The sequence below is a fragment of the Dipodomys spectabilis genome, unplaced genomic scaffold (assembly GCF_019054845.1).
Source record: "Dipodomys spectabilis isolate Male_0828 unplaced genomic scaffold, ASM1905484v1 ptg000019l, whole genome shotgun sequence".
Lineage (NCBI taxonomy): Eukaryota > Metazoa > Chordata > Mammalia > Rodentia > Heteromyidae > Dipodomys > Dipodomys spectabilis.
In genome coordinates this window covers 1858285-1884908 of record NW_024870696.1, presented here as the reverse complement: position 1 = coordinate 1884908, position 26624 = coordinate 1858285, and the positions used below count along the sequence as shown (strand labels likewise).

Below are 26624 nucleotides of genomic sequence, written 5' to 3'. Positions count from 1 at the left end.
GGGCAGGATAAAGATCAAAGAGGATAGAGGATGCTGTACTTCAGAAGTTACCAAACGTATTGTACCTTGTATTGTGAGAAAAACAGAAGCTGCTGCCGATCCACCTTCATTTGAAACTGTACAATGGTACTGTCCCGCATCGCTGATTTTCACACTCCTTAGCTCCAGGGAGAGGTTAGCCAACATCCTGATCCTTGCTGGTTCCACCAGTCTCACATCCCTGCTGTTCCTCTGCCAGGTTAGATTGTAATCCACAGCGCTGGTGACAAGACAAGTCAAAACTGCGGTCTCCCCAGGAGTGATGGTAACATTTTCAAGCACTTGGATGATGGGAGGAGGCTCTGAATAAAATCAAAAGACTAAAATCAAAACACTTAGAGATCTTTTATAGGTACTCCTTAAGAATTGTGTATTGACTTTTTTTTTTGGGGGGGGGGTGCTAGTCCTGGGGCTTGAACTCAAGGCTGGGGTGCTGTTCCTGAGGTTTTTTTTTTCTCTTTGCTCAAAATTGGTTCTCTACCACTAGCCACAGATCCATGTGCAACTTTTTGGGTAGTTAGTTGCAGATAAGAGTCTTGAGGACTTTCTTGCCTGGGCTGACTATGAACCATGATCCTTAGCTTTCTGTCTCCAGCGAAGCTAGGATTAAGGGAAAGTGAGCCATCAATACAGGGCTCTGAATATTGAGGAGTAAGATGTAGTATTACCACTGAACTTATTAAATGAGGCAATTTTTAAACTTCAGTTTTAACTCTGGGTATCATTTTTTTTAACCTTAAAATATATACTCAGTGTTTTCAAGAATATAACACACACAGGATGGCAGACAGTATCAACTCTAAGAGGGGCTGCAATCTCACAAGAAGACACTGTACAACAATACAGTGATCAATGTCCTCTTATCAGGAATGAGAAGCAATTTGATCTAAGAAAGAATATGAAAGAGTAGGGGCAGTAGCCGGGCACCGGTGGCTCACGCCCTTAATCCTAGCTACATAGGAAGCTGAGGTCTGAGGATCACAGTTCAAAGCCAGCCCGGGCAAGAAAGTCTGTGAGACCCTTATCTCAATAAACCACTAGAAAACTGGAAGTGGTGCTATGGTTCAAGTGGTAGAGTGCACGCTTTGAGCTGAAGAGCGCAGGGACAGCGTCCAAGCCCAGCGTCCAAGCCCCAGGACTGACAAAAAAATTAATAATAATAGGTACAGACCTATAACAAAACTGCCCACTTAGAACCATGAGCACAAAAGATTGTTCAAAGCCTAATTGCTAATTATTTAACCCTTAGAGAGTCACAGATTGCTTGAGTTAATAGTAAGCATGAATCAATTCCTTCTTGATATCTCACTCTTTAAATGCTTTAAAATATTCTCTTTTAGCCATCTTTTACAATATAGTAGCAATGGAAACTAAGCTTAACATGGCTTGTTGGAAACCCATATGCCTGCTGTAGTTAAAATATGAAAGCATGAAGACATTCGAGATCAAATTCATCCCTGAGCTTCTTTTATTTTTTGCCAGTGCTGGGGCTTGAACTCAGGGCCTAGGCCCTGTCCCTGAGCTTCTTTTGCTCAAGGCTAGCACTCTACCACTTGAGCCACAGCTCCATTTCCAGCTTTTTCTGTTTATGAAGTACCAAGGAATTGAACCCAGGGCTTCATGCATGCTAGGCTGGTGCTCTACCACTTAGCCACATTCCCAGCCCATCCCTGAGACTTTTGAGAAGTATACATTAGTGAGGATAAGAATGGCCATAATCAAGGAAAAAATACAAATAATACTTTAATTATGCATAGTATGCATGGATATGTCTCATGCAACATTTACAATACATTCAGACCACCTAATGATGGAATGGACGCCTAGTTATTCTTTCTCAATTCAGAGCTGTCCCACCCCCTGGGCTGTCCGAAGGGTCAAAGGAGGCCCTTTGGCAACAACATCACAGGTGATGTCTTCCTTTCCCCTCCCCCTTACAGGTGCTTTGCCCTAGAGAACTTCCCCAATTACATGCTTGCACAAAAGCTATGTCTCACAGGCTAGTCCCTGTTCAACTATAAATTAAACAAAATGAAAAAATGTTAACAGAGAGTTTGACAAGTAAGATCTGAAATAATATGTAACCCTGCTGCTGCACAAATGTCTGCAGACAGTAAAAATTATGCATGCCAGCACATTCATACATGTGTGAATAAATCTGAGAGAGACAGGGGGAAGATGGGGAAGAATTATGGAAGCTGGAGAAGGAGACCAGGATTACAGTTTACCAGAACTAATCTGTAATAACAATATACAATGACTACTAAGCCTAGCATATGGGGACCAGAGAAGGCCCTCAGTCCCAAGGTAGGAAGGAGTTCAACCCACATGACTTAACCGGGGTCCTGAGATGGAAGTGGTAGTTCAGGAGTTTACTAACTACTCTATCTGGTCATGAATGGGTCACTTGCTCTTTGTAGCCTTTTCTCTCTTTTACCTAAAAAAACAATGAGGTATTACATTATTTCTGTTTTATTCTTTTCTGAAAGGATATCCTATAACTAAAATGGAGAGTTTCCTGTCATGCACATACCTTTGATAAGTTTTCTTTATTCAGATTTTAACTTAAACCAAGAATTTTAGTTCTAGAGGAGGGGCGTTGAATGAGGGGTTGTGTGTCAAAAAAAAAAAAACGCATAGGAAATGAATATAACTTTGTAATAGTATTGAATCAAACTATCCTTTTAAAAGAATGACTCTTACAAACTTCTAAAATGTCATTCAATATTTTCTATACACTTATACTCAGTAAAAGAAAAAGAAAATGCTTGCTACACTCATTTTTCATTTAAAACAACCATCCCTACCATTTCAAGTGATCCAAACTCCTAAAACGCGTTTTTCAACAAAGCGTTGAAAAACTATTGAGCAATAAATTGGTAGAACTTAAGCTTCTCTGTAAACTGCTCTCAGATGCTTTCTGACTTTATATAACACATGAATGTCCACAGTGACACAAGAATCACCATCCCATAATGTCTCATTCCCCCATACTCCTTAGGAAAATCCAAAATCTGATTTTTCTGGGGGTTGGCACCTGACTCCTGTATGCTGATAGGCAACTTCAGAAGGGTGGCTGAACTGGGACCTCAGCCTAGGCTAAGAGAAATTCAGATGTAGGTGGATGTTAAAATCAGGTGTGTTCAACATGGAGTTGTTTCTTCAAGAAATGTTAAATCCATGGGGGGTCCTAGCTTGCTAGTTCTTCCACCATAGGAACAGTTACTACCATTGGCACTTCTGGCACTTCATTTTCTAATCCACAGAGTGGGAAATAATTCCTGATAATTGGTGTGGGCACAGTAATTGCCTAGCTGACACCAGGGAATGTTAGAAGAGTAACATATGTAGTAAAGTACATATATAGAAGTCACCATACGAAAGAGCTAAGCTCCGAACAGCGTAGTCAGAAGTTTTTCCTGACACTTCCAAGGCATTTATGTAAGCCTTCTGGATCAACCTGCCCACGCCTCTTTCTCTCTTGTCTTTCTCTTAATTAATATTGCTGGGAAAAATACTCAAGTGCTCAAGTGTTTTGTTTTCCCAGAAGCTAAGGAATGTTGACATAATTCCAGTGCTTTTCAAACTTCTGGGGATGAAGAAATGAATCGTTTGTATGTCAACTTGCTAAATTCTTTTAGAGGACAAACTTTATTTTTTTAAGAATAAGAGAATGCAAATAGTTTTACTGGGAGGGTGAATATGGTCAAAATACTTTATGTGCACATGTGCATATGAGACAATAACTCTCACTGAGACTCATTTGGGAAGGGGGAGGAAATGCGAGGGACAGGGATGAAGGGGTAAGTATGATCAAGGTATGCTGCATGTATATATGGACATGTCAAGATGGAATCCTCTTGTACAAACAAAAATATGGGGCTGGGCACAGTGGCTCACGCCTGTAATCCTAGCTACTCAGGAGGCTGAGATCTGAGGATCATGGTTCAAAGCCAGCCTGGGCAGGAAAGTATTATCTCTAATTAATTAGCAGGAAAATGGAAGTGGCACAGTGGCTCAAAGTGATAGAGTGCTAGCCTTGAGTAAAACAATCTTAGAGACAGCACCCAGGCCCTGAGTTCAAGCCTCATGACTGATACCCTCTACCAGATCCCCTCCCCCCAAAAAAAGGAAAGAAAAAGAGTTTTACTGCAAAGAGTACATGCTGGCAGACAGGTTCTTAAACAATTCTCTAGTTGGAAAACTTTTTTCATGTCTTAAAATTACCTCAGGAAAATGTACACCAATACCACAAACAAACAAACTTATAGACATTTTTATAAGCCTAGCAGCAGTGGCACTTACATCAGAAGAGTTTACCATTAAATATCTGGCATCAACACAGAAGGTAGAAAGTACTATAGTCAAAATAGAAGTTTTTAATGAAATTAAAGATATATGATGAGTTAAAAGGCTTAATCCTGATCATTGATTATTACAAGGTAGTTTTTTTTGTCCTAAGAATTCTGGGAGGTTAAATGGAAAAGAATTTCACTTCAATGTGTTTACCTTACAAAATACTATAATCCTGCCTCCCATGGAGTCACATGAAATCTACTATCTGGATATAAAATAATGAGTACTACTGCTCCTGTTCTCAATACTAGCACTAAGTCATTCTGTAGTGCTGGTACTAAGTAGTAATGTAGTAGTGGTACTGCAGCACCACGTCAGTCTCTCTTCCTAGAAAATGATCACCCACTTCCATCACTAACTTCAATACAAAAGTCAGAGCTGTTTTATAAGAGTTCTCAGTTCATCATGAACATGGGAGAAAGCAGAAGTTTGGCCATAACATTTTCAGAACAGATCCTTTCCTTAGACTATTTTCTGAATAGAAAATGCCAAATGGTTATTTCAAAACACATTTATTAAATCTCTGTAATAATGGTAGTAATGATAATCTAATAGCAATAGCTGTCTCATATCAAGTGTATCTATGGGCCAGAGTATCTTCTAGGTTACACACACACACACACACACACACACACACACACGTATATGTGTATATATAATATAGATATACATACATTGAGACTGCTGTTAATATCCTTATTTTATAGTTATGGAACAAAGGTATTGAGTCCTTAAATAATAATGAAAGGAAGATCACACAACTTGAATATGGTGAAGCCAAGATTTGAGTTCACAATTCAGTGGGGAAGACAGACAATTATAGAACAATCATAAAGGCAATTGTATCAAAGCAAACGGAGTACCAGCATCTCACTTCCATAGGCAAATTAATACTCATATGACTGTAAAGAAGTTAGTGACAATTACCTGATACATCAAAAAATGTTTGTGCCCTCCCAGTCCCTGCGCTGCTGACAGCAATGCATTCATAGGAGCCTTCGTCAGACAGAGTCACCTTTTCAATATCCCAGCTCACACTGGCAGATTCTCTGGGGGGAATAAAATGATAATAAATAAATAAATAGTTGGTGTAACAGTGAGATCAAGTTGAAAGCATATCCAATTATTTCTTCTTGATGGATTCATTTAAAAGAACAATGCTTGATAAGAAATGTACTCATGACCTTGCCCATGTAATTCTGTACGGTAGTTTCATAATAAAAAAAAAAAAGAAAAATGTAGAAAACAATTTGATAAAGCTACAGATATATACTTTTGTTTCTTTTCTTTTTTGTCGTTCGTGGGGTTATAACTCTGGGCCTGGGCGCTGTCCTTGCGCTCCTCAGCTCAAGGCAAGCGCTCCACCACTTGAGCCACAGCTCCACTTTTGGTTTTCTAGTGGTTTACTGCAGACAAAGAGTCTCATGGACTTTCCTGCCCTGGCTGGCTTTGAACTGAACGCTCAGATCTCAGCCTCCTGAGTAGCTAGGATTACAGGCATGAACCACTGGCGCCCGGCTACAACATTTTTACATTTTAACCAGACCAGTAGAATTTTCTACTCTGAAGAAAAGATCCAACAAAAACAAGAAAAGATGAAGACTAGATTTCTACAGGAAATCACTGTTGGCCTATGTCAAAATAGAAACTCACAATGATGAAAAAGAAACATTTGTTAAATATCATTCTATACTTTCTAGTTTTTGACCAGGATAATAGACTAATCAATCAGATCACATAATTTACAAGTGTGAAGATACTAAATCAACTCTTTGATTTAAGACAATTACATCCATTAAACTTACTTAGATATAAGCTCTATTTTGAGCTTATATGGAAACCATTGGGTAAATTTACATGAATGATGAAGAAAGAAAAAAAATGATTCATTTTATAGTCAGCCTCAGTCTGTCATCTAAGTTATCAACCATTTGCTCTATTTTATATTCATCCATTTAAGAGGCATTTATTCTTTGTCCTTTGACAATATTCAAGTTATTATCTTTTTGTGGCAGTGGGGTTTGAACTCAGGACCTAAAGGCTTGCTCAACTGGTGCTCTACCATGTAAGCTCTACACCCAAATTTTCAAAGTTTTTATTTTATTGAAATATCACAGTAGTAGATATGTAATGTTTGTTTGGAGAGGAAGAGAAGGATGGGTAGGGGAGGGATTGGTAAGGATGTTGAAAAGGGTGACATCAAAAATTTAGGCTCATGGAAATTTTAGATCATAAAATAAAATTTCCTTTTGTCAATGCGAGGGTTGGAACGCAGGGCCTCTTACTTGCTTGGCTTGCTTGCTTTGGCTGGTGTTTTACCATTTATGCTATGCCAACAGCCCAGGTTTTGCTGCTTATTTTAGAGGAGTCTCCTAAACTTGTATACTCTGGTTGTTTTTGAACTGCAATCCTCCAAATCTCAGCCTCATGTGTTGATAGGATTCAAGGCATGAGCCATCAGTGCCCAGAGTCAGAAAGTGGACATTCTTCTAGACCCCAAACCCTCATTTAAAAAATAGAAATGTTGAATAACAAGTCATTTGTGGAAAGCTACATAACCAGTTTGCTAACTGCTTAAAGAATAGACTTTTCCATTCAACTTGATGCCTTCTCCTTTTTTGAAATACTACATAAAAATAATCTCTTTCATGCAGCCTTCTCGGTTGACATAAGAAGCATGTGACCACAATAAGTGAAGTGTTTAAGAGATGGACTTTGGCACAGGCAAGAAAACATGACCACCAGAAATGCTAATGCAAACTCAGTGTTCTTTTACATCCCCTAAGACCAAGGGAACTGACAGAGCAGAGATTAAGTCACATGCTTTACAGTATCAGGAAATCTAAGGCAGAGACATGTGAGTGAATTGGGATTAGAGCATCAGTCTATCATCACTCATGGCTAACTTTGTCACCAAACTCTCCTGTCCAAAGGCTTAGTACATGTCAGCAAGCCATGTCATGGCTCTGGACCACAAAGCTGGAAAAATGAGCAAAAAAGAATTCTTGTGGCTTACCTCCCAGGAATTGTGTGGAATTAATGAATTAATGTTTATAAAAGAATCTCAAATGACTCTGAAAAATCTAACTGTTTAAACAGGAAGCAGAATTACTTTATTTCATCAGCCAGTTATTCAGCTCCATCATTTGATATCCTGGTCTGTAAGTTATGTGGCTCATTATAAAATATGCAGCTGAGTAAATCATCAAGATAGATGATGTACGGAGTTGGAGATAAGACGGTTCAGACTTGAAAGAACGGAAAAATGTTCTAGTTATGAGGAACGTCCAGGCCTTAAGTTTTTGTGTAAAATGACCCCCATAAAAGGATTATATAAACTCACTTTAAAATATTTAATATCTTATGTTAACACTGAATCAACAATGTAAAAGGTTGGTAAAATAATTCCTAGAGACTTACCGAGAATGTACTCTTTCACAGGAGGTTCAAAAGCAATACTTTCAAGAAATCATTTTCCTCCACTTTCCAAGGTCTACTTAATCTTTATATTACTTCTGTTTGTCTTTAAATGCTATTCAACTTCATGTGGAAATGTTGGCAACCCCTGCCCCAACTCCATTCACCTCCAGCACACAAGAAACTCAATTGCCCTTTGCCTCTCCCCTAACCTTACTCACTGGGGTGGCTGCAGATACACTGGCTTCATCCGATCTTCCTTTCTCACATGCCCAGTCCATTTGCCCTTCCCAAATTTATACTTGCCCTTCCTGGTATGTGAACTCTCTTCTCTGAATATCTGATTGTTTATCTTACTCCCTATCTTTAGATCTAAGCTCAAGTGTCCCTCACTCAGATTCACTGGACACTTAAATCAGAATCAGACACATTTTGACTCCAAAACCCATGAAGCTGAAGTTTTGGTCCCTTTCCAAAGTCTCCTCCCAAACACTGGATTGAGAATTGTTTTGACTTCAAATGGGACCTTTGATTATATAAAATCCAGACTCTATAAAACCCCAGTAAAGACCGGGAGCTAGTGGTTCATGTCTATATTCTTAGCTATTCAGGAGGCTGAGATCTGAAAATAATGGTTCAAAGCCAGCCCAGGTAGGAAGGTCTCTAAGGCTATTGCCTCCAATTAACCAGCAAAAAGCTAGAAGTGGAGCTATAGATCAACTGATACAGTTCTAACTTTAAGTAAAAAGGCTAAGGTACAGTACCAAGACCCCAAATTCAAGCCCAGTTCTGGCAATAAGTAAGTACCTAAATACATACACAAAAGGACCCAAGTAAACCCTTGAATACCCTTTAGCACTTATTACTTCATTGTACTGTGTTTAGTATCTGTTTTCCCTCCTCCTCCATTACAATGAATCCTATCAGGGCACAGACCTTTATTTGTTTGGTTGAGTGTTATATTCCAAGACCAAGAAGCAAGTAAATGCCAATTTCCAGGAAAACATTGCATTGAAATAAGCTTCTATTTCCTTATAGATGTTTAATAGTATAAATAATTTAAAAAATAGGAACATTTACACACTTGAAATACTGGTCTACTCCAAGTGTAATGCCATTCCTGACAAAGCTCAAGGTAAAGGGTAGAAGGCTTTCAACAGAGCAGAGAATTCTTCCTGGCTGCAGGTAATATCCGGGAGTTTTCATGGGCATTGTTACTGTGGGAGCAGCTGGAAAACAAATAGTATAGACAATAAAGTCACAGTGGTATTGAATATTTCCTGTGAATCCATTCACAAAACTTCTACTTAAATTATTTTAGTAATCCTTTACACCGCAATTAATCCAAAACACTGAAAATCACACAATGTGTTCAATGCTGATTTAGATTCTATGTATCTTCATCAGCCCCTTATTATGATAGTCACAGAATCTAAGACTTGACTTTTAAGACAACTATGTTTTTCAAAACTACTAATATAGAAAAAATCCAATAAGTTACAATACATTGTTAAGTATAGAATACATTTTTATTTCAAATATGTGAAAGTTTGAAAAGAACCCCCACACACACCTGAGAATCAAATATATAAAATAAGGTTTCCCATAATAAATAGGAAATACATCTTTAGGAATCTAACAGATGTTTTAACATTCAATTTAAATTGCATTTGAGGAAACCTTAAAGTTAGTTCTGTTCTCATCATGCTAGTTATGGCATCAGTAATGAATGTCCCAGCTGTTAATCATAAGGTTGAGATTATACACTAAATATAAATGATAACTTGTCTCCCTATGCAGTCAGACAAGTTTACAAATAAGGCTACTATGTTGTTGTAGGCCCATGGTTGAAGCTGATGGTCTAAGGTTTGTTCGGTTTAGTTAGCTTTGAGAAGTGGTTCAAATAGAGGTAAACTGAGGTGTTACTTCCAAATAATGCCTCACCTGTAATCTCTTTTGTGACCTATCTAAGAGAAAATATACAAGTAAGAACTTAGTAACTATCTAATCAAATAAAGACAGAATGGTTACCAGTTGTTCACAATCCACTGCTGTTCAATGAGAAGGTATCTAATAATTATATATAAATATCTAGTTATTTGAATTGCCTAATCAAGGCTTTTTTAGGGAGAGGGTAACAGAAATTTCCAGTTCATGTCTTTACACTGATTCACCACAATTCTCAAACCTACAACTAATAGGCTTTACATAACAGTTGCTCCTTGACTATTAAGAAAATCCAAATTACCTAAATGTAATACAAGATACCACATTTTATTTCACAGTCTTTTCTATCCTATAATCAATCATATAACTCCCCTAAGCTTTCAAATATGAGGGTTTAGCTAGAATGGTGTCTCACCTGGGACAATATTAGAAAAGGAAACACTTGACACTCTCTGGAAGAGATAATCATCCTTGTCATAGCCTGTTATTTTGAGAAAGAAAGCTTCATTTGGTGGTATAAAGTCAGAAATATTCCATATGCCATAAGGTTTTCGATCTGGATAATATTTCACAGGAATAGTCTTAAGAGAACCCCCTGAGATACTCAGCAACTCAAGACGATCTACTCTAGCTGGACTGGAAATCCCAGAGGTATTCAGCAGCACATAGGTAGGTATTCCTACAAGAGAAAGAGTTCGTTATCCCTTAAAAGTAACACACAGTTGTGGTTATCTACTAAATATTTACATTATAATGACATACAAGTATCATAAAGATGAGCAGTATAGAATGTCCCACCAGATGTGGGCCAGTTATAGAATCTTTCTATATAAAATCTTTCTATATATAATCAGTGTATTCAGGACCACAGAAATGTAGGAAAGTCTATGTATTTCTTATCAAGCATTGTAGCCTCCTCCTTTGTTTCCCCTTCCCATCCCTTCCCATCCTCCCCTGCGCCCCCAATCCTCTCTGCCCCCCCACCAAAGTTGTAAAGTTCGTTTCTTGTTGAGTAGTATTACCCCCCTGTTTTCTCCCACTTCCTCCCCAACACAACTTTCCCCCCAAGTTGTAAAGTTCATTTCCTACATATTGTCTTGTGAATATCGCTGTTGCACTGGTTCACTCTTTGTCCTTTGTCTCACCATTTTGTTGTTCCCCTTGCCTGGATGTTCATGTTTTCTGGCCCTAATTCAGGAGACTGGAGTAAGCCCAGGAACCTCACCTTTTAACAAGCTCTCTGAATAATTGTGATGGCACTAGTTTGGGGATTACACTTTGAGAAACAAGAATTAGAGCAGAGCATCAATCATGCTTAGAGTACTAATGCTGTTCCTCAATTTTTGTTATTGGATATCATCAAATTATAAACTCACAGACTGAAAAGTGTTTTTCGCTTATACCAATTTAAGGAGTATGCACATACAAACCTTGAACAGGTCTGCTGACTGTTTTCTTGAAGTCTAAGGTGGGTTTTCCAGAAAAACCAGCACGGAAATCAATAGTACTGAGGCCAGTGATGCGAACAGAGTGCCTTCCACTGCTGGAGGTCTGGAAATAGTCAATGAAATGACAACTTCCTGTTAGCAGTTGGTCCCAGATACTAATCACAAGAAACTCTAACAATATGGAAGGCTGCAAAGTGTTTCAGTAAAATTGATATTCAGTAAATGAGTCTCTGACCTGGGTGATCCAAATTTACAATTCTATACTTGAAAGTGTAAAATTACTGTTCTAAAATGCAATTCAGTAATATATGGCATGGCCCATGGTATAAGATCTAAGTATTTATTCAATGGGTGAACTTGATATAAGTCTGGAGAAGCTCCATGGACCTCTGCTTTGTTCTCTGAATTTCTCCTGCAAACACTATTCAGGTTCAATTCTGGATAAATGTTTCTTTTCTCCTTACCTCTGGAACAACATAAACAAGATAAGTATAAGAACTGACCATTCTAAATTTCAGCCACCAAACATCCTCAGCTTAACAATACTCCAACAAAGGGTTCTTGAGGCTGAGGTACAAAGCTCATGACTATTGCCTACCAATGGAGAAGGAAGTCTGTCAATTCAATGCAACAAATACTACAATGCAGATATACAAAGTAAGAATAGACTAGCCTGATCTACTAAGCTGGACTCAATATCAAATCATAAACTCAATACTAATGTGACTAATATGGGTATAAATAATAAATAATTTGCCTGAAGGCCATAGTGAGTAAGTGATGATGCTAATATTTACTTAATCTATGAGCTGAGCAGCGCATTTTAACAAATTGGCTGTTCAATCTTTTGAAGGAAGGACTTTAAGTAAGCACTGAAAGGGCTGGAATCCACAGCCTACATCGTGAGCAGGCCAGGTTCTGGCAAAGATCACTTTATGCTGAAATAAACTTGCATATTGAGTAACTAGGTATCCTGTACCTAAAACTAGTCAAAAGAAATTGAAGAAGCAGAGTAGAGCAGGGTCTAGGTTTCAGAACTCGAATGAGATTGCTGGGAATGAAGGAACAGAAATTACTAGAGAGCAAGGACCATGGAGAGCGCCAGGGAAATCCTGAGTTGCTCCTCTGAGATGTAAGCTCAGATCTTCCCAGAGACCTCCACTGCAAATGGTTGACTTAGCAGCTCAAGAGTGGTGGCTTACTAAATACCTTCCTACATTAAAAGTTCCTTCAGTATGGTAGCATGGCATATTCACCAGTACACAGCCACCCAACTGCCCAGTGTTCATGACTTTCCTTACATTCCCCTAAGATCCAACTCATCAGGAATTCATTGAATCTCAAGTTCACATTATCTTATATAATCTTGTTACAGGCCACGATGATGTTAAAGCACTATAACAAAAATAGCACCTCTAAGAAATTATCACTTACCTTCATTTACACAGCAAGGGAAAAGGCAATTGTTCTGAATTCAATGTTCTTTCTATAGTAGCTAGTTCTAGGCATAGTGTTTTATAATATACTCTCTAGGTTGACTAGGAACCTGTGGCATAGAGGATAATAATATTCCCCAACTGCACGGTTGCCATTATACACTTGCAATTGTCCCTTCAGTTAGGAGGAATCAGGTCTGGCTATGTCTGGAAACTCTTCTGAATAAAAAAAAAAACAGGCCATAGTTTGGGGCACTTTATAATTTTCCTAGTATAAATATTCCCCTCATGGTTTATTTCGAGTTCCAGATCTGATGCCATTAAACATAGCTGGGATGAAAAATGTGTACCTGACTCTCCATGAGGTATTACAGGCCAGTTCCAGCACAGAACCAGGCCATGGTCACTTCTGTGGTCAATGGAAGATAAAGGAAGGAAGGTGTGTCATTTCTGGGATGAAACAGGAATAATACAAAATCCCTTCTTTTATTTATTTAATGGACATTCTTATCTCATTTCCCTCCTGAGGTGACTGAAAATGCTGACGGGGTTCCATCAGCTTGTGTACCTGACTACAGGAAGAAAAACACACTACCAGACACCACAGATCATTAGTGAGGAACTGACTTGCTTGTGTTAAACCAGTGAGAATTCCTCCTGGCACTAAATAGACAACCTACTGCACTCATACATTCAGCTAAATTTGACCAATAGAGCTGTTTCATGTTATTCACTCTTAAAGAATTACAATGTCTTCTACCCCTAAGCATAGAATAAATTCCTCAAAATATGTAGCGCACATACTCATGTACAGCTATATCTGTACAAGTATACAAGCATCTTTTATTAATGGGGTCTTTCCTATTATTTAATAGCCTGATATTGGTGAGTTATAATAACTGGGAATTTTTCCATGAAAAAATCTGCCATCATGCATTACCTTGACCCAAGACATGGAATTAATATCATACCAGGGCTCGTCACAGATATTCAGGAGCACCAGTTGAGATTAATTAAAGGGTAGTATCATAACTTCCCGTGTGGTTCTTCATAGACTTGAAAATGATTTTATCATGATTCCTAAGCAGTGTATGTCAATTACTATTTCTGAAATGTTATCCTGAACAAATGCAGTGTAAATTCATTAGTACACTGTTATAATGTAAATATCTAAAACCAAAAGTTTCTACTAGTGTCAGAATATCAATATAATCACGAGGTTGGTACATTTCCCTTCTCTACTTGTGAGATTATCTAAAGGACATCAACCAGATTTACTTAATGGAAACTGCCTTGTGAGATGTGTTCAATGACATGATCACACTGGTAATCTTAGGCTAATAGAAACATTTTGTATTACCTGAACTCAGTATTCGATATAATCTCAGAGAATTTCTGTGAAAGAGCATAGGACAAAAGTTGGCCCAGGAGAATTTGGATGGTTATATTCCAATACTCTCTATATAAATACAGCTGCCTGGATGGAAAATTCATATTGCTTCTCAGAAATAAGATCCAGGATTTGTAGCTTCCTTGCAAATGGAAATTTAGGAGAATAAAATAACCTCTTCTGCTTTTAATAAAACTATGTTCTTTTTCAGCATACTTTACCTACATCAGAGGTATCCTAAAATATCTGAGTCAGTTACACAATTATACAAATGAGTTGACTCATGACTGTTTGGTGAAAGTACTCTAATACATCACAATAAAATCCCTGCTGGAGAAACAATGAAAGAAAAGGAATAGACACTAATTGTATTTTAAATCACAGACACAGTAAAGTGCCAAGTGCCAGCACATTAAATATAAGTTAACTAAACCCATTCTTGTGCTTGCTTTCATATACTTCACTGGGATAAACACATTTATTTTTTACTCACCACCAGTTATAATTTCTTATGTACTGTGGCAACTATGAGTGACAAAAATCTACTCTTTGGTAACCTAGAAAGAAAAAAAATTCTACAGCAATAAAGACAATATAAGAAAGAAAATAATACAAATGAGAAATACAGGGGGGAAATATGGCTGAAAGCCAGAGGCAGAAAGAGGAGCATGTTAGAGCAGGAAAATACCTGGCATAGTGTGATGGAAGAATTGGCATTTGAGCTGAACCTACAAGTCAACCTAAAAGAAAGGAAATTTAGGGAGGCGAAAAAGACTAAAAGGAAGCAAAGGCAGGAAAAGGTGTTTCAAAATTGTATTTGACTAGAGTATAAAACCAAATGATGGAGTATCTCCAGAAATATTAAGGCTCAATTGACTGATTTTCAGTATCTTGCTAAAGTCAAATAATAGATGGCTCTCCATACTTGGGCTAAAACCTGTTTTTTGAGACACTCAAAAAGCTATTATTAATTCTTGCGATAGAGAAGACACTTTCTAGATAGCAAAATGCATAGGAGATAGCAGGGAGGAGACATTATCTAATCTCAGACATTTCTCTAGATACCGCATGTCTGAGATGCTTACCACTCTTAGCCAGCCAAAGGGGAGATTCAATGTCAACAAAAATATTCATGGCAATAGATTCATCTTCATTTTGTTTGCCTCATTCTGATATGCTCTTTTAGATTTTTCACATTGGTGCTAAGTTTATTATTTGTAAGTTATGCTGCAATCTTATCCTTTGTTTAGATGTTACAATTAATTGTAGTGGAGGAGGTATAAAATAGAAGTGGAGGCTCTTTGTGGGGACTAGATGTAAATCTAAGATAATATAATAAGTAACATGTCTTTTTAGTCTTCCCTTAATTATAGAGACTGAATTTGGAGATTCATCTAAGCAGAATTTTCACTGTCTCAGAATTCATCTTTTTATCACTCTCCTCCTTCCCAGACTCATCCTGGTTATTTTTCTGTTCTAATGATCAATTAAATGTGCTTAACACCCATTAAGTAAGTGGCATGGAACGTAGACATTCAGCAAATGTTTACCGAAAGAACATTAAGCATAAGATAAAACAACTGTCAGGTAATATCCCTCCTCTAGGCAAGAGTTTTACTAGAGGAAACATCACTGGTAGCCATCTGGAAACAGGTTCTCATGTCTTACAATAAGGTACTAATAATATGCAGGAATAGAATGATATCACTTGTGTTTCAAAGCCATTAACAGATAATTCATGATTCAGAAAGCAGCAAGAAATTACCTCACAGTGGACCTCTAGCCAGGCTACTGCTGACTTATATAGAACTTAAATTTGAATATTTTGATATAAAGAGGCTTAATACTTAATAGTATTTCTTTCTACTAGAACGTCAGACTCAGCACTGATCATCTTTCAGGCAAATTGGTTAAAATACTTATAACGTTAAATTTAAGATACATTTATTTAAGATATCATAACAGGAAAATACTTCCTCACTGCCAGCTAAATGCACCTAATACATGTTGAGCACAATATGTAAACCTTAAGCACCCAATAAATGCTGAGCACCAACTGTGTATAAGGAACTGTTCATAAAGCAGGCAGATAGGACCTTGTGATCTACTCATTAAAAAAAAAAAGAAAAAAACTACCAGAACTGCTTTCTCATGGCTTTTTCTCCTATCATCTTACTTAATAATATCCACTCAGAGATATCCATACTATAGGATTTAAATCCTTATAAGATTTAAAGTTCTGAGTTTTAAAAAATATGATATTCTAGCACTTGAGTGGAGTTTTATTTTTTTAATTATTTTCATTTTGTCACTTTTTAAATAGGAAAATGAACATAGATATTCTTTCAGAATATGAATGGACTGGCATGTAAAAATGTACCCTTGCATGTTTATAATATATATAATCTCTATACATGTGCACAGCAGTTAGTTCTATCATATGAATGACGAGCCCATACATCCCATTTCTTATGAAGGGAAACTTGGCCAATGAACAACAAAACAGTGCATGAAACATTGTCTTTTGCATGAAGTATTTTCATTTGGATTCTCCCCCAGGATTCTGGTAAGTGGTTTACTTGGGAGATGCAAAGCATGCTGATAGGAAGAGGGAAATGACACAGGGAAAAAAAAGGCCAAAAAAGGCTATGCCTTTAAGTCTGTTCTCACAGTAGACAACATGTTTATTCTTTCAAGGATTGAAAGTGTATTATATTATTAATTTATTTCTTCAAGGGCTGAAGGGTATTAATTCCTCAGCTTTTACTTGATCTATAAAAAAAACCTCTTAGGTACATCATGGGAGATAAATAAAATGGGAGATAAATAAAACCAGGCCCTACTATAAAGTCTGAGAAGGATGAAAAGTCACATAGAGTATCTGTCCTACTAGTCCACATGCAATCTGCAGCAAAATGACATCTCTGACTTGTGGCATCCCAAACTTCAATAAGTGCTTTCTGTTCTTAACTCTGCCTTGCCAAAACAGGAGGTATTCTTTCACTACAGACTTTTTTAGCATAATTCAAGAACATCAAAACCATTTTGAGAATGAAAAACAATGAAGACAAATCTATAAAATAACAACAGCCAACAGTACTTGAGATCTTGCTTTGAACCAGAAACCATAGTAAATAATTCATGAAGTTCATCTTGCTTTCATTCTCAGACCAGTTCTATAAATTAAAAGCTTCCAGTGTCACTTGGCAGAGGAGGAAAGGCCAGGAACAGAGAAGTTCTGCTCTCAAATCAGTACATCTGGCTGAGGGGTTGTGGCAGTTCTCATCAGAGCCGCTGGCTATAACCATTATTCCTCATTGGCTCCAGCTCTGATGGTTTTGGAAGCATGAGGTAGATTGTAAAGATCATCTACAGATTTGATAACAGGAAAATTATTCAAAAATGTTCAAGTGTTACTGCGTGGCATCAATGATGTTCTTGGTCATCAAAGAAACACTACCAAAGTCACGTGATCAAGACCCCTCCTAGCCAGGCACACTGTGTGCATTGCTTTTTGTGGAAAGTGTTTTTCATGAGTGCAAGAGTGGATATAAATAAACTATTGTGTGTACTTTGCCAAACATGCCAACGTAAAAAAATAAAATAATAAACAGACTCTGTGAAATAACAGTACCTTCACTGTCCACATTCCAGCCTCAGGCTCTTTCACATTCACCACTTTGGCAGAGTTGTGGATATTTAATAGCTCATTCAGGCCGAAGCCCTTTTTTATCAGTTTCCCTAAAAGACAAACATAGAGACAAGTATAATCCTTCTCCTTGTTAAATCTGTCAGCTAATTTAACATTACATAAAGCGAGGGGTAAGACCAGAGTTCAAATAACACAGAAACATTTTTTTTTTACTACAGTGAAATGTATTCCATATCTAGTGCACATCACCTAGGCATTTACCGCTGCAATTCAAAGTTTTATTTTACTTATATCTGAAATATTCTTAGTTTTGAGATTTGGGGACATTGGAATTGAAGTAACAGCTTCCCTTTTGTTATGTCAATTTGATGGTAAAACAAAAAAGACCAAAAAAAAATCCCAAAAAACAACCATTGAGAAATGGTAATCATATTTCCAAAACCAACCTAGATAATAATTACAATGCTACCAATACATTAAATTCAAACCCTTGAGATAATTAATGGCAGAGATTGTAAAAAAAGAAAGAAAAGTAAAGAAAAAAAAAGAAAAGAAGAAGACCAGAACAGCAGGTCTTTTGGGAAATCACTCAAGGTATTACTGACCTCAAAACTCTTGTATAAAGAGCAAAACTTGAATCAGTTTCCCTACAGCAGAGGAGAAGGCTTTTATCTATCACAGGAATAATTAAAGCTGGGGGTGTAATGAAGTGCATGGTACCATCCCCTCCTGATCTGAGATTTATCTAAAGAATCTAAGAGTTGGAATCTAGAAAGAAAGAAAAAGCAAATTTGGAATTGAGCCACCATTTAGTTATTCACTCTTGGCTTCCTATGGACCACATCTGCTTTTATATAAACAAATAAGTTGTAAGCATTCTATGTTGGAATCCAAAGATTGGCAATCATTGTGTTCCATGGGCTTTGTGAAGCAGTAAGAACATAATGCAGTGGTCCAGGTATGTTTGAGCATCCAGATCAGGAGACTCACAAGCCTCTCCTGGGGAGCACGAACTTTATTGTATTGGAATGTGACTTAAAACAGACCAACCAGTAGAAGTCTTGAAAAAAAGGTCTTTTGGTATATTTCAATGTGTTTGCTAGTGTGGATCTTGCCTCAAAAGACAACTTCAAATGTCATTGCCTTTTAGGAATTATTTTCTTCTAAGAAGACAATTAAGTTAATTCCTTCCCAGCCTTGGTATTTTCAATAGGTTAAAAAAGTCTACAACATTTACCAAAGTCAAAGTGGGAACAAGACTACTTTGTAATTATCAATAAGTAAAAACATTTCTAAATACAAATATTACAAAAAGTGACATTTGTTGTTACATTGTTTGTCAATATGTCTTGCAATTATCAATCAGCAATGGGATCAAATAGTATGGGTATAAAATAGTATTTAGTTAAAAAAAGGAAAATTATAACATTCCACTAATAATAAATTTGATTTTTGCAGTGCTGAGCGTTGAACTAGGGCTTTCTGCATGCCAGACAATTCTCTACCAATGAGCTGAATCCTGAAACCTAAATTTGATTTTTAACAACTGTCTTCTGCAAAATTAAACCTTATAAAGAAAATGAGCATCAAATTTAGACAGCTGTTAATGAAGGTTTATATGATTCTTTTAAAGATAACATAAAATGCTAGCATTTATAGACTAAGTTACTGTGAAATATCTCACCAAATATATCTTGAGTTTTGATTTAATTTTTTCATTGAGTATTTAAAATACAATACGAATCTAATCTGAGTGAAAGAAGGTTTAGCTTTTCAAATCTCATGTTATTTCAACAATAGTAAAGACTATTAAAAAATTCCTTCTAGTCACATTGGAATTGATTGAAATCCTCCACAAACTCAACATTAACTTGACATAAATGAGTGGGAAAGGGCTGGGAAGGTGGCTCAGTGGTAGAGCGCTTGCCTTGCATGCATGAGGCCCTCGGTCCGATTCCTCAGCACCACATAAGTAGAAAAAAAAAGCCAGAAGTGGTGCTGTGGCTCAAGGGGTAGAGCACTAGCCTTGAGCTGAAGAGCTGAGGGGCAGCGCCCAGGCCCAGAATTCAAGCCCCGCGACTGGACCCAAAAAAAAAAAAAAAGAGTGGGAAAACCTTTTTATTCTGCTATTATCTTTGTCCATGACTATGGGATGGTTGATTTCTCTCACCTAAAGGATTTCGAATTTCAATCATTGGGGAAGGGCCACTCAGAGATACTGTGACCTCTTTGAGGCTGGGATCAAAAGGAATTTTCCAAGTGTTTACAGCCTGTGTCAAATGATCTGTGGATAAGAGGTGAACTTTGGAGGCCTGCACTGCTTCTTCAACCCACTTTAACACCTGTAAGAGAAAAAAAAAGTCTAAGTGACAGCAGAAAGTATTTATATAGTTCATACCTACTCTAGTTCAGGGTCTCCAACTGACCACATGACTCAGGCACTACCTGTACTGAGGGGTAAGGTTTATTTCATTTATTAGTGAAGAAAGCTTTTCCTGTGATTTTTACAGATTCTGAATGAAATGTTGGTTTCATCTGTGCTTAAATGTCAAGTGTTCCCATCAGAGAATAACATTAAACAGAGAAGTCCAAACAGGCATCAGTGGCCTACGTTTGTTATCCTTGCTACTCAGGGGGCTGAAGTTTGAAGGATCACAATTTGAAGCCATCTCAGGCAGAAAAGTCCAAGAGAGTTCAGTTCCAAAATTTTAATAACCAGAGCAATGTAGGATAGAAATGGTTTGGTTCAAGTGGTAGAGAACCAGCAAAGCCTAGCAAGCCCGAGGCTCCAAGTTTAAACCCCAGAACCAGAAAATTTAAAACAAATTCAGTTTTGAAAAATTAGAAAAGTGAAATGCACATAGGTATCATAAATAGTTTAACCATGACTCAAAAGAAGTGACAGGAACTTACAAAAGAGAACAGTAGGGCCAAAGTTATATGGTTGTTTTATTCCATTCTTTCTGAATTTCATTTATTCTTTGATTTAATTAATAAATGATACCCACTCAGTCCAATTGTCAAATCTAATTCTAACGTATTCAATCATTGCTTTGGAACACAATTACATAAAATGTGTTTTATTACAGTCCATAATATTATAATATATTAATTTTGAAAAACAACTGCAATATCACAAGATGAAATTTTAGGATAAAAACAAATACAATACAATGAGAAAAGTAACTGTTGTATTTAATGACAACAGGAAAATACTTTAGAACCAATTTAAGAAGTGCATTCTTGTAAACTAGTTATTAGGAAAACTGAGTTACAAGGAGATATGGACATGGAGAACTGCCACTTCCCACAAATGTTCTCCAGTATCACAAACAATTGCCCATTAGACAAACAGTGCAATTAACAGATCTTGATACAATTAATTATAAAATCACGATAATCTGTAATCTATTTCATCTGTCTCTGTTTAATGTCTCTCAAGATTTCCTATCATTGAGGAAAATTTCTCTGGTATTGAGGCATGAGACACTAAACAAAGCTGAATACAGAGATACAGTTGTGCTATTAAAATAAACAAAAATAGTTTTAAAATGTCAGTTGAGTTAGACACAAACTAAGTAACCAAGCAACAAATGTTGTGTAATAGCTTCCTTCTTTTCAGTGCCTTGCACTTGATAGGCAAGTAGTCTACTATGTCAGCCATGCCCTTTTCTCTTCTTGTTCAGGCTACTTTTGAGATGGAGATCTCGCTTTCTACTCAGTCTTGTTTGGACCTTGATCCTACTATTTACATGTCCCAACAACACCCAGGATGAGAAGCATGGGCTACAATGTTCAGCTGTTTTTGTTGAAATGTCTCATGAAGTTTTTATTTTATCTAAGGTAGTCTGGGACTTTTGATCCTACTTATTTCAGCTTTCCTTGTAGCTGGGATGAAGCACATATTATACTATTCAGAAGGTCTCACAAACTTTGTACATATATTGGCCTCAAATAGCAATCTTCCATCTCCTAATCAGTTAGGATAACAAACATGAACATCAGAACCACCAGCATCCACTTTTCTACCAAAAAAAACACCTCCTTTTACTTTTCTTTCTTTTTTAATTTCCTCAAGGAGTAAGGAAAATATTTTTAAAATATTACCATAATTAACAGTATTTAAGTTCACCATAAAACAAATGCTCATTGTTTGAGGTGCTCTGCCAGGCACTTTGTATTGGTGTACACACTTTTAGTCAATATTTAGTAAGTATCCGTCTCGGAGAGCTATTTAGTATAGCTTTCTTATATGTTTTTTTCATACATGTTTTTAACTGTTGTAGAATCAAAATTCATTTTATTTGTAAGTGTAAAATGAACTGGTATCTTCTACAAATGTCAAAGAAGACATAGGTGCTAATGACAAAAGCAGTTAACTGCAATGGTCACACTAAAATGTTCTGCAATGGGGATTTGTGAGACCAGGAATTCTTTTTTTTAATAAGATTTTTAAATCATGAAAATACCATTTAGAGGGTTACAATTACATGAGCAAGGTAATGAGTACATTTCTTACCAAGCATTGTTGCCTCCTCCTTTGTTTTTCCCCTACCATCCCTGCCCTCCCATCTCCATGACTACACTCCTCACCACCACCACCCCCTGCCAAAGCTGTTAAGTTCGTTTTTCAACATAGCATCTTGTACATCTCATTGTTGCAATGTGGACCAGGAATTCTTATTGAAATAATCACTGTAAAATTCCATCACCACCCTCCCACATAGAAGATATTATAATGGTATTAGTTGCCTCCAACTCCAAATAAATTCCCTTTTCGTGCGCTGGTTAAGTATTTCAACACTGACTTCACAGACAAAGCAAAATAATCAGGCTATGAAAGACAGAAAGATTTTTTTGGTAAATGAAACAAAGAGACAAATTCAGACTAGGTAGCACAGGAAATCTGAGCCAATGCACAGAGATGAAGAGTACAAGTATGTTGGAAGAAGGAAAGAATCCATCCAGCTGCAGAGAAGTGTTCAGATAAAGATAAGCCAAAAGGAGATTGGAAGCTGATCAGGACCAGGCAGTAGATGAGCATGAGATCAGGCTCTGACATGGAGATTTCTTCACAAACTACTTAAGTATTTTAAGTAGAAGAGTGTAGTTGTAGAGGTGGGAGGGAAGGGATGGTAGGGGAAAAACAAAGGAGGAGGTAACAATGCTTGATAGGAAACGTACTCACTACCTTGCTCATGTAATTGCAACCCCTCTATACAGCATTTTTACAATAAAAAAAACAAGTATTTTTTCTTGCTTGCTATTGTTTCTAACGTATTTATAAGGTGCCACATAATTTTTTGTTGCTTTGTATGTCCCTCCCCCACAGTATAACCCGTTTTCACTGTATTTGATGTCCGTCTAATTTGGGGAGGGGAAGGGAAAAAACAAATTGTTTAAATAGGGATACAGGTTGACATTACAACAATGAGATGTACAAGACACTATGTTGAAAAATGAACTTTACAATTTAGGTGGGGGAGAGAGGGGCATGGGGCATGGGGAAAGGGGGGAGTGTAGTTGAGGAGGTGGGAGGGAAGGGATGGTAGGGGAAAAACAAAGGAGACTTGATAAGAAATGTGCTCATTACCTTGCTCATGTAACTGTAACCCCTCTGTACAGTATTTTCACAATAAAAAAACTTATTTAAAAAATGTATTAAAAAATTTTAAAAAGAGTGAGCCACTGGAAGTAATCTATCACAAAGAAAAACTTGAAATGTTTCATAAGTGAATTCAACACAAACTTGTATCTAATATAGCTAATCATTTTAAAGCAAGCAATACATTTCTTCACAATTTAATCTTATAAAGCATCTGAATTTTACATATAACAGAATACATATACCAGCAAAGTTGTCTAGAGAAGTAATTGACAGTGTTTAAAAATGGATTTTTAATGATCATGTCTACAAAGCTATGAGTGGTTCTTCTCCATAAATATGTCTATATTATTAGCAACAGAGACCAAAATGACAGTAACTAATATTTAAAGTATATATATATATATATATATATATATATATATATATATATATCTTACTAATCACTGTTGAAATTGTCGTGTCAGTATAGGAAACACTTCAAGGATCTGCTTTACTAAAGAGAAAAGATTTTATTAGGATCAGATAAAGCATTTGATAAATGTAACCAAAAATAAATAACCATGAGGATAATGTTGTATATGGAACAGAAAAGGGCAAAGGGCAGAGAGAAATTGGATAAAATGGACAGAATTTGTACTTTGAAGGGAATACACACAACATGGTCATAAATGACTGTCAGTAGAAAAAGACTAGAAAACAAGTACCACTAACAGTTGCATGGCATCTCACATTTGAGAAAATGCTATAACTATCAAGTGGAAATGGAAGGAAAGGCGATTTTTATATAACTCCTCCCACAACTGGATATTCCTCAAGTATGTTTTTCCTTCAAATACAATATAGACAGGTTCTGGTGCAATGCTAGACATCTATCCAGCCATCCCTTGAATACTCATGCAAGTCTCTAAGTTGTAAGTGTCCTTAGCAAGATGGAAAGAAGCCTTTCTAATATAGTTGCAGTTCCACAAGGCCAGTGTGTTCAACTATGGTAGAATACAAACAGGTACTGGTTTACTTTCAATATCATTTCCAATTCATCAACATTTATGAGCTTTCACAAGGAGATTACCTTGTATCATAATATTACTGGTTGGAAAAGATATAGTGCAGACTTACATTAGGAGACTCAAATCATTTTTTTATCCACTCATAAGAAAAAACAAATTGAAAACAGATGCAACTCCTTTTATGAGGAAATTCTGATACTACCAACATGCAAAATACAAGCAGATCAAATGCATGCTACGGAATGTATAGAAAGTGAGGTTTCCAGTTCCCGGGATGCCAGATATAAGAAAAAAAAAGTCTCTTAATTGCCTAACTACGGGGAATGTTCTCATAAGATTGGAAATGATCTATTGTAATGACAAAAGAGATAAAACTAGAATAAAGTAAGTCTTTGGGTTGTGCGCTTCTATCAACACAAAAACTTTTTCAAACCACTGGGGAGCCATTTATAGTACATTAAAGGTTTTAATGTAAAAGTGGTTCTCAAATGATTTATAGCAGTTTATATGTATGAAGGACCCGGGGGACCATCTAATCCAGCTCCTTAATTTGACATATGAGAAAACTGATATTGGAAATGAGTTCCTGCGTTTTTCTAAAACCTACTCAGATTGAGTCTGGCTCAATAGTTACATTTTTATATAAGCTCCTTGTTCCTGAAGATGCTCTCAGTGCTCCAAAGACTTTTAAATTGCCTGGACATAATAGCTCAAAGTAAGCTCACATTGCAACTTAACTCTAGGATGAGGCACTATTGTGCTAAAGCACAAAACCAGTATATATATATATATATATATATATATATATATATATATATATATATATGTATATATATATATATATACACATGTATATATATACATGTGTATATATATGTATGTATATATATATACATATATATATTACAATGTGCAAAAAAAACAGGAGTGTTAAACAGAAAGGAAGTTATTTCTGCATACATTTTCAAAAACAGAACTTGAAGAAGAATTTCATTTGGAAGGTCATTCCCTATGGAATGATTTACAGCCAAAAGAGTTTCTTTGTCCTCTTGGTGAAAAAGAAAAAATCAAGTAAGGCAATCAACCTGGTTTATAATTATTCATTTAGTTGCTTTAGTTCCTATTATTATCTGTCTTCCTTCACAAAATTGTAAGCTCTGTGAAGGCAGAAACTATGGATGGTTTTTTATTACTATTCTCCTTAAAGCTTATATTGTGTGTGGGGCACAGTCGATGCCTGTTAAATGTAATGAAAAATAAAAGAAGAAAAGAAAAGGAAGACAAGGGATGGAATTTATGTGAGATGTTTGCCCTTAGAGTTAAGAAGGTGCTAAGAGGTAGCATTTGGACCCTGTGTTCATTTGTGACCAAGTCCTTACTCAGCATTGAATTACTGAAATGAAAGGTAAAACTTGCACATGTACTCTAAAATGTAAACATCATGCTGTACGTAAATTTTATTTGTTTCTTTAATTGGTGAACTTCGAGTTTCTAATTCAGAGATAAAATCTCTGGAATTAAAGGTTTTTAATGTAAAAATGAAATATTTCAGTGCCAATATACAGATTTCTCAAGCCCAATGGATAGAAGAAACCCAGCTGGTATAAGCACACCTACCTATTAAGGGTAGCCTTCCCTGGAAAAAAATACAATATCACCACTAATAACAACAGGTGCTTTCCCAGTTTTTACTGCATACCACATATTTTCAAGAGGCTTGCATTGCTTCTCAAACCAGCCTTTGCCATAAGTTCAAATGCACAATTATCTCCTTTTAACAGATGAACCAGTCATACATGCCCAAAGTCCATAAGCCACACAACCTATGGAGAAGACACTTGCCTTTTGCTCCCAATAATCTTACTTTTCACAGTGTAGAGTTTTCTTCATTTATCATGATGGAAAATGAGAGTGTTCAAGAATGAATCAATATAAAAGCCTTTATGACCACATATTATATGCTGCGCAATATTCTGAAACAATCATTTGGGGTTGGTATAGGGTTGCTGACCTGGCTAAGAAAGAGTTTCATTTCTGGATAACCAGGAAATTCTTTTGGTTTGGGTTCAAGTTAATTCCTTCCCTGCTAGATGGAACAGAGCCCATAATTCAGAATTTTATTCGGAGTAGCTATGATTTATTGAATCTCCAGGAGATACTATGAAGGAGTGAAAGAGGCACTTACAGGTAGGGATCAGAAATATGGACTAGGGGGCTTATGGTAAGAGACACAATGGAACGCTACAGCCATGTTCCCACCCTACCCTTGGAAGACCTTCTCAGAATATAGCCAAAGGGAGGTATATATTCATCTGTGAAAATAA

At 36.6% G+C, this 26624-nt stretch overlaps 1 protein-coding gene across 1 annotated transcript in view; it reads right to left on the bottom strand.

The window, feature by feature from the left end:
• The window catches only part of Hmcn1 (hemicentin 1), a 432339-nt gene that overhangs the window by 239551 nt on the left and 166164 nt on the right, over nucleotides 1-26624 (bottom strand). The window contains exons 5-11 of the mRNA XM_042674344.1: nucleotides 19856-20027; nucleotides 17668-17774; nucleotides 11190-11310; nucleotides 10175-10438; nucleotides 8897-9041; nucleotides 5323-5444; nucleotides 66-341 (exon numbers count right to left, since the gene is read on the bottom strand). Coding sequence (XP_042530278.1) covers nucleotides 66-341; nucleotides 5323-5444; nucleotides 8897-9041; nucleotides 10175-10438; nucleotides 11190-11310; nucleotides 17668-17774; nucleotides 19856-20027 — 1207 coding nt within the window. The remainder of the gene's footprint in view (nucleotides 1-65; nucleotides 342-5322; nucleotides 5445-8896; nucleotides 9042-10174; nucleotides 10439-11189; nucleotides 11311-17667; nucleotides 17775-19855; nucleotides 20028-26624) is intronic.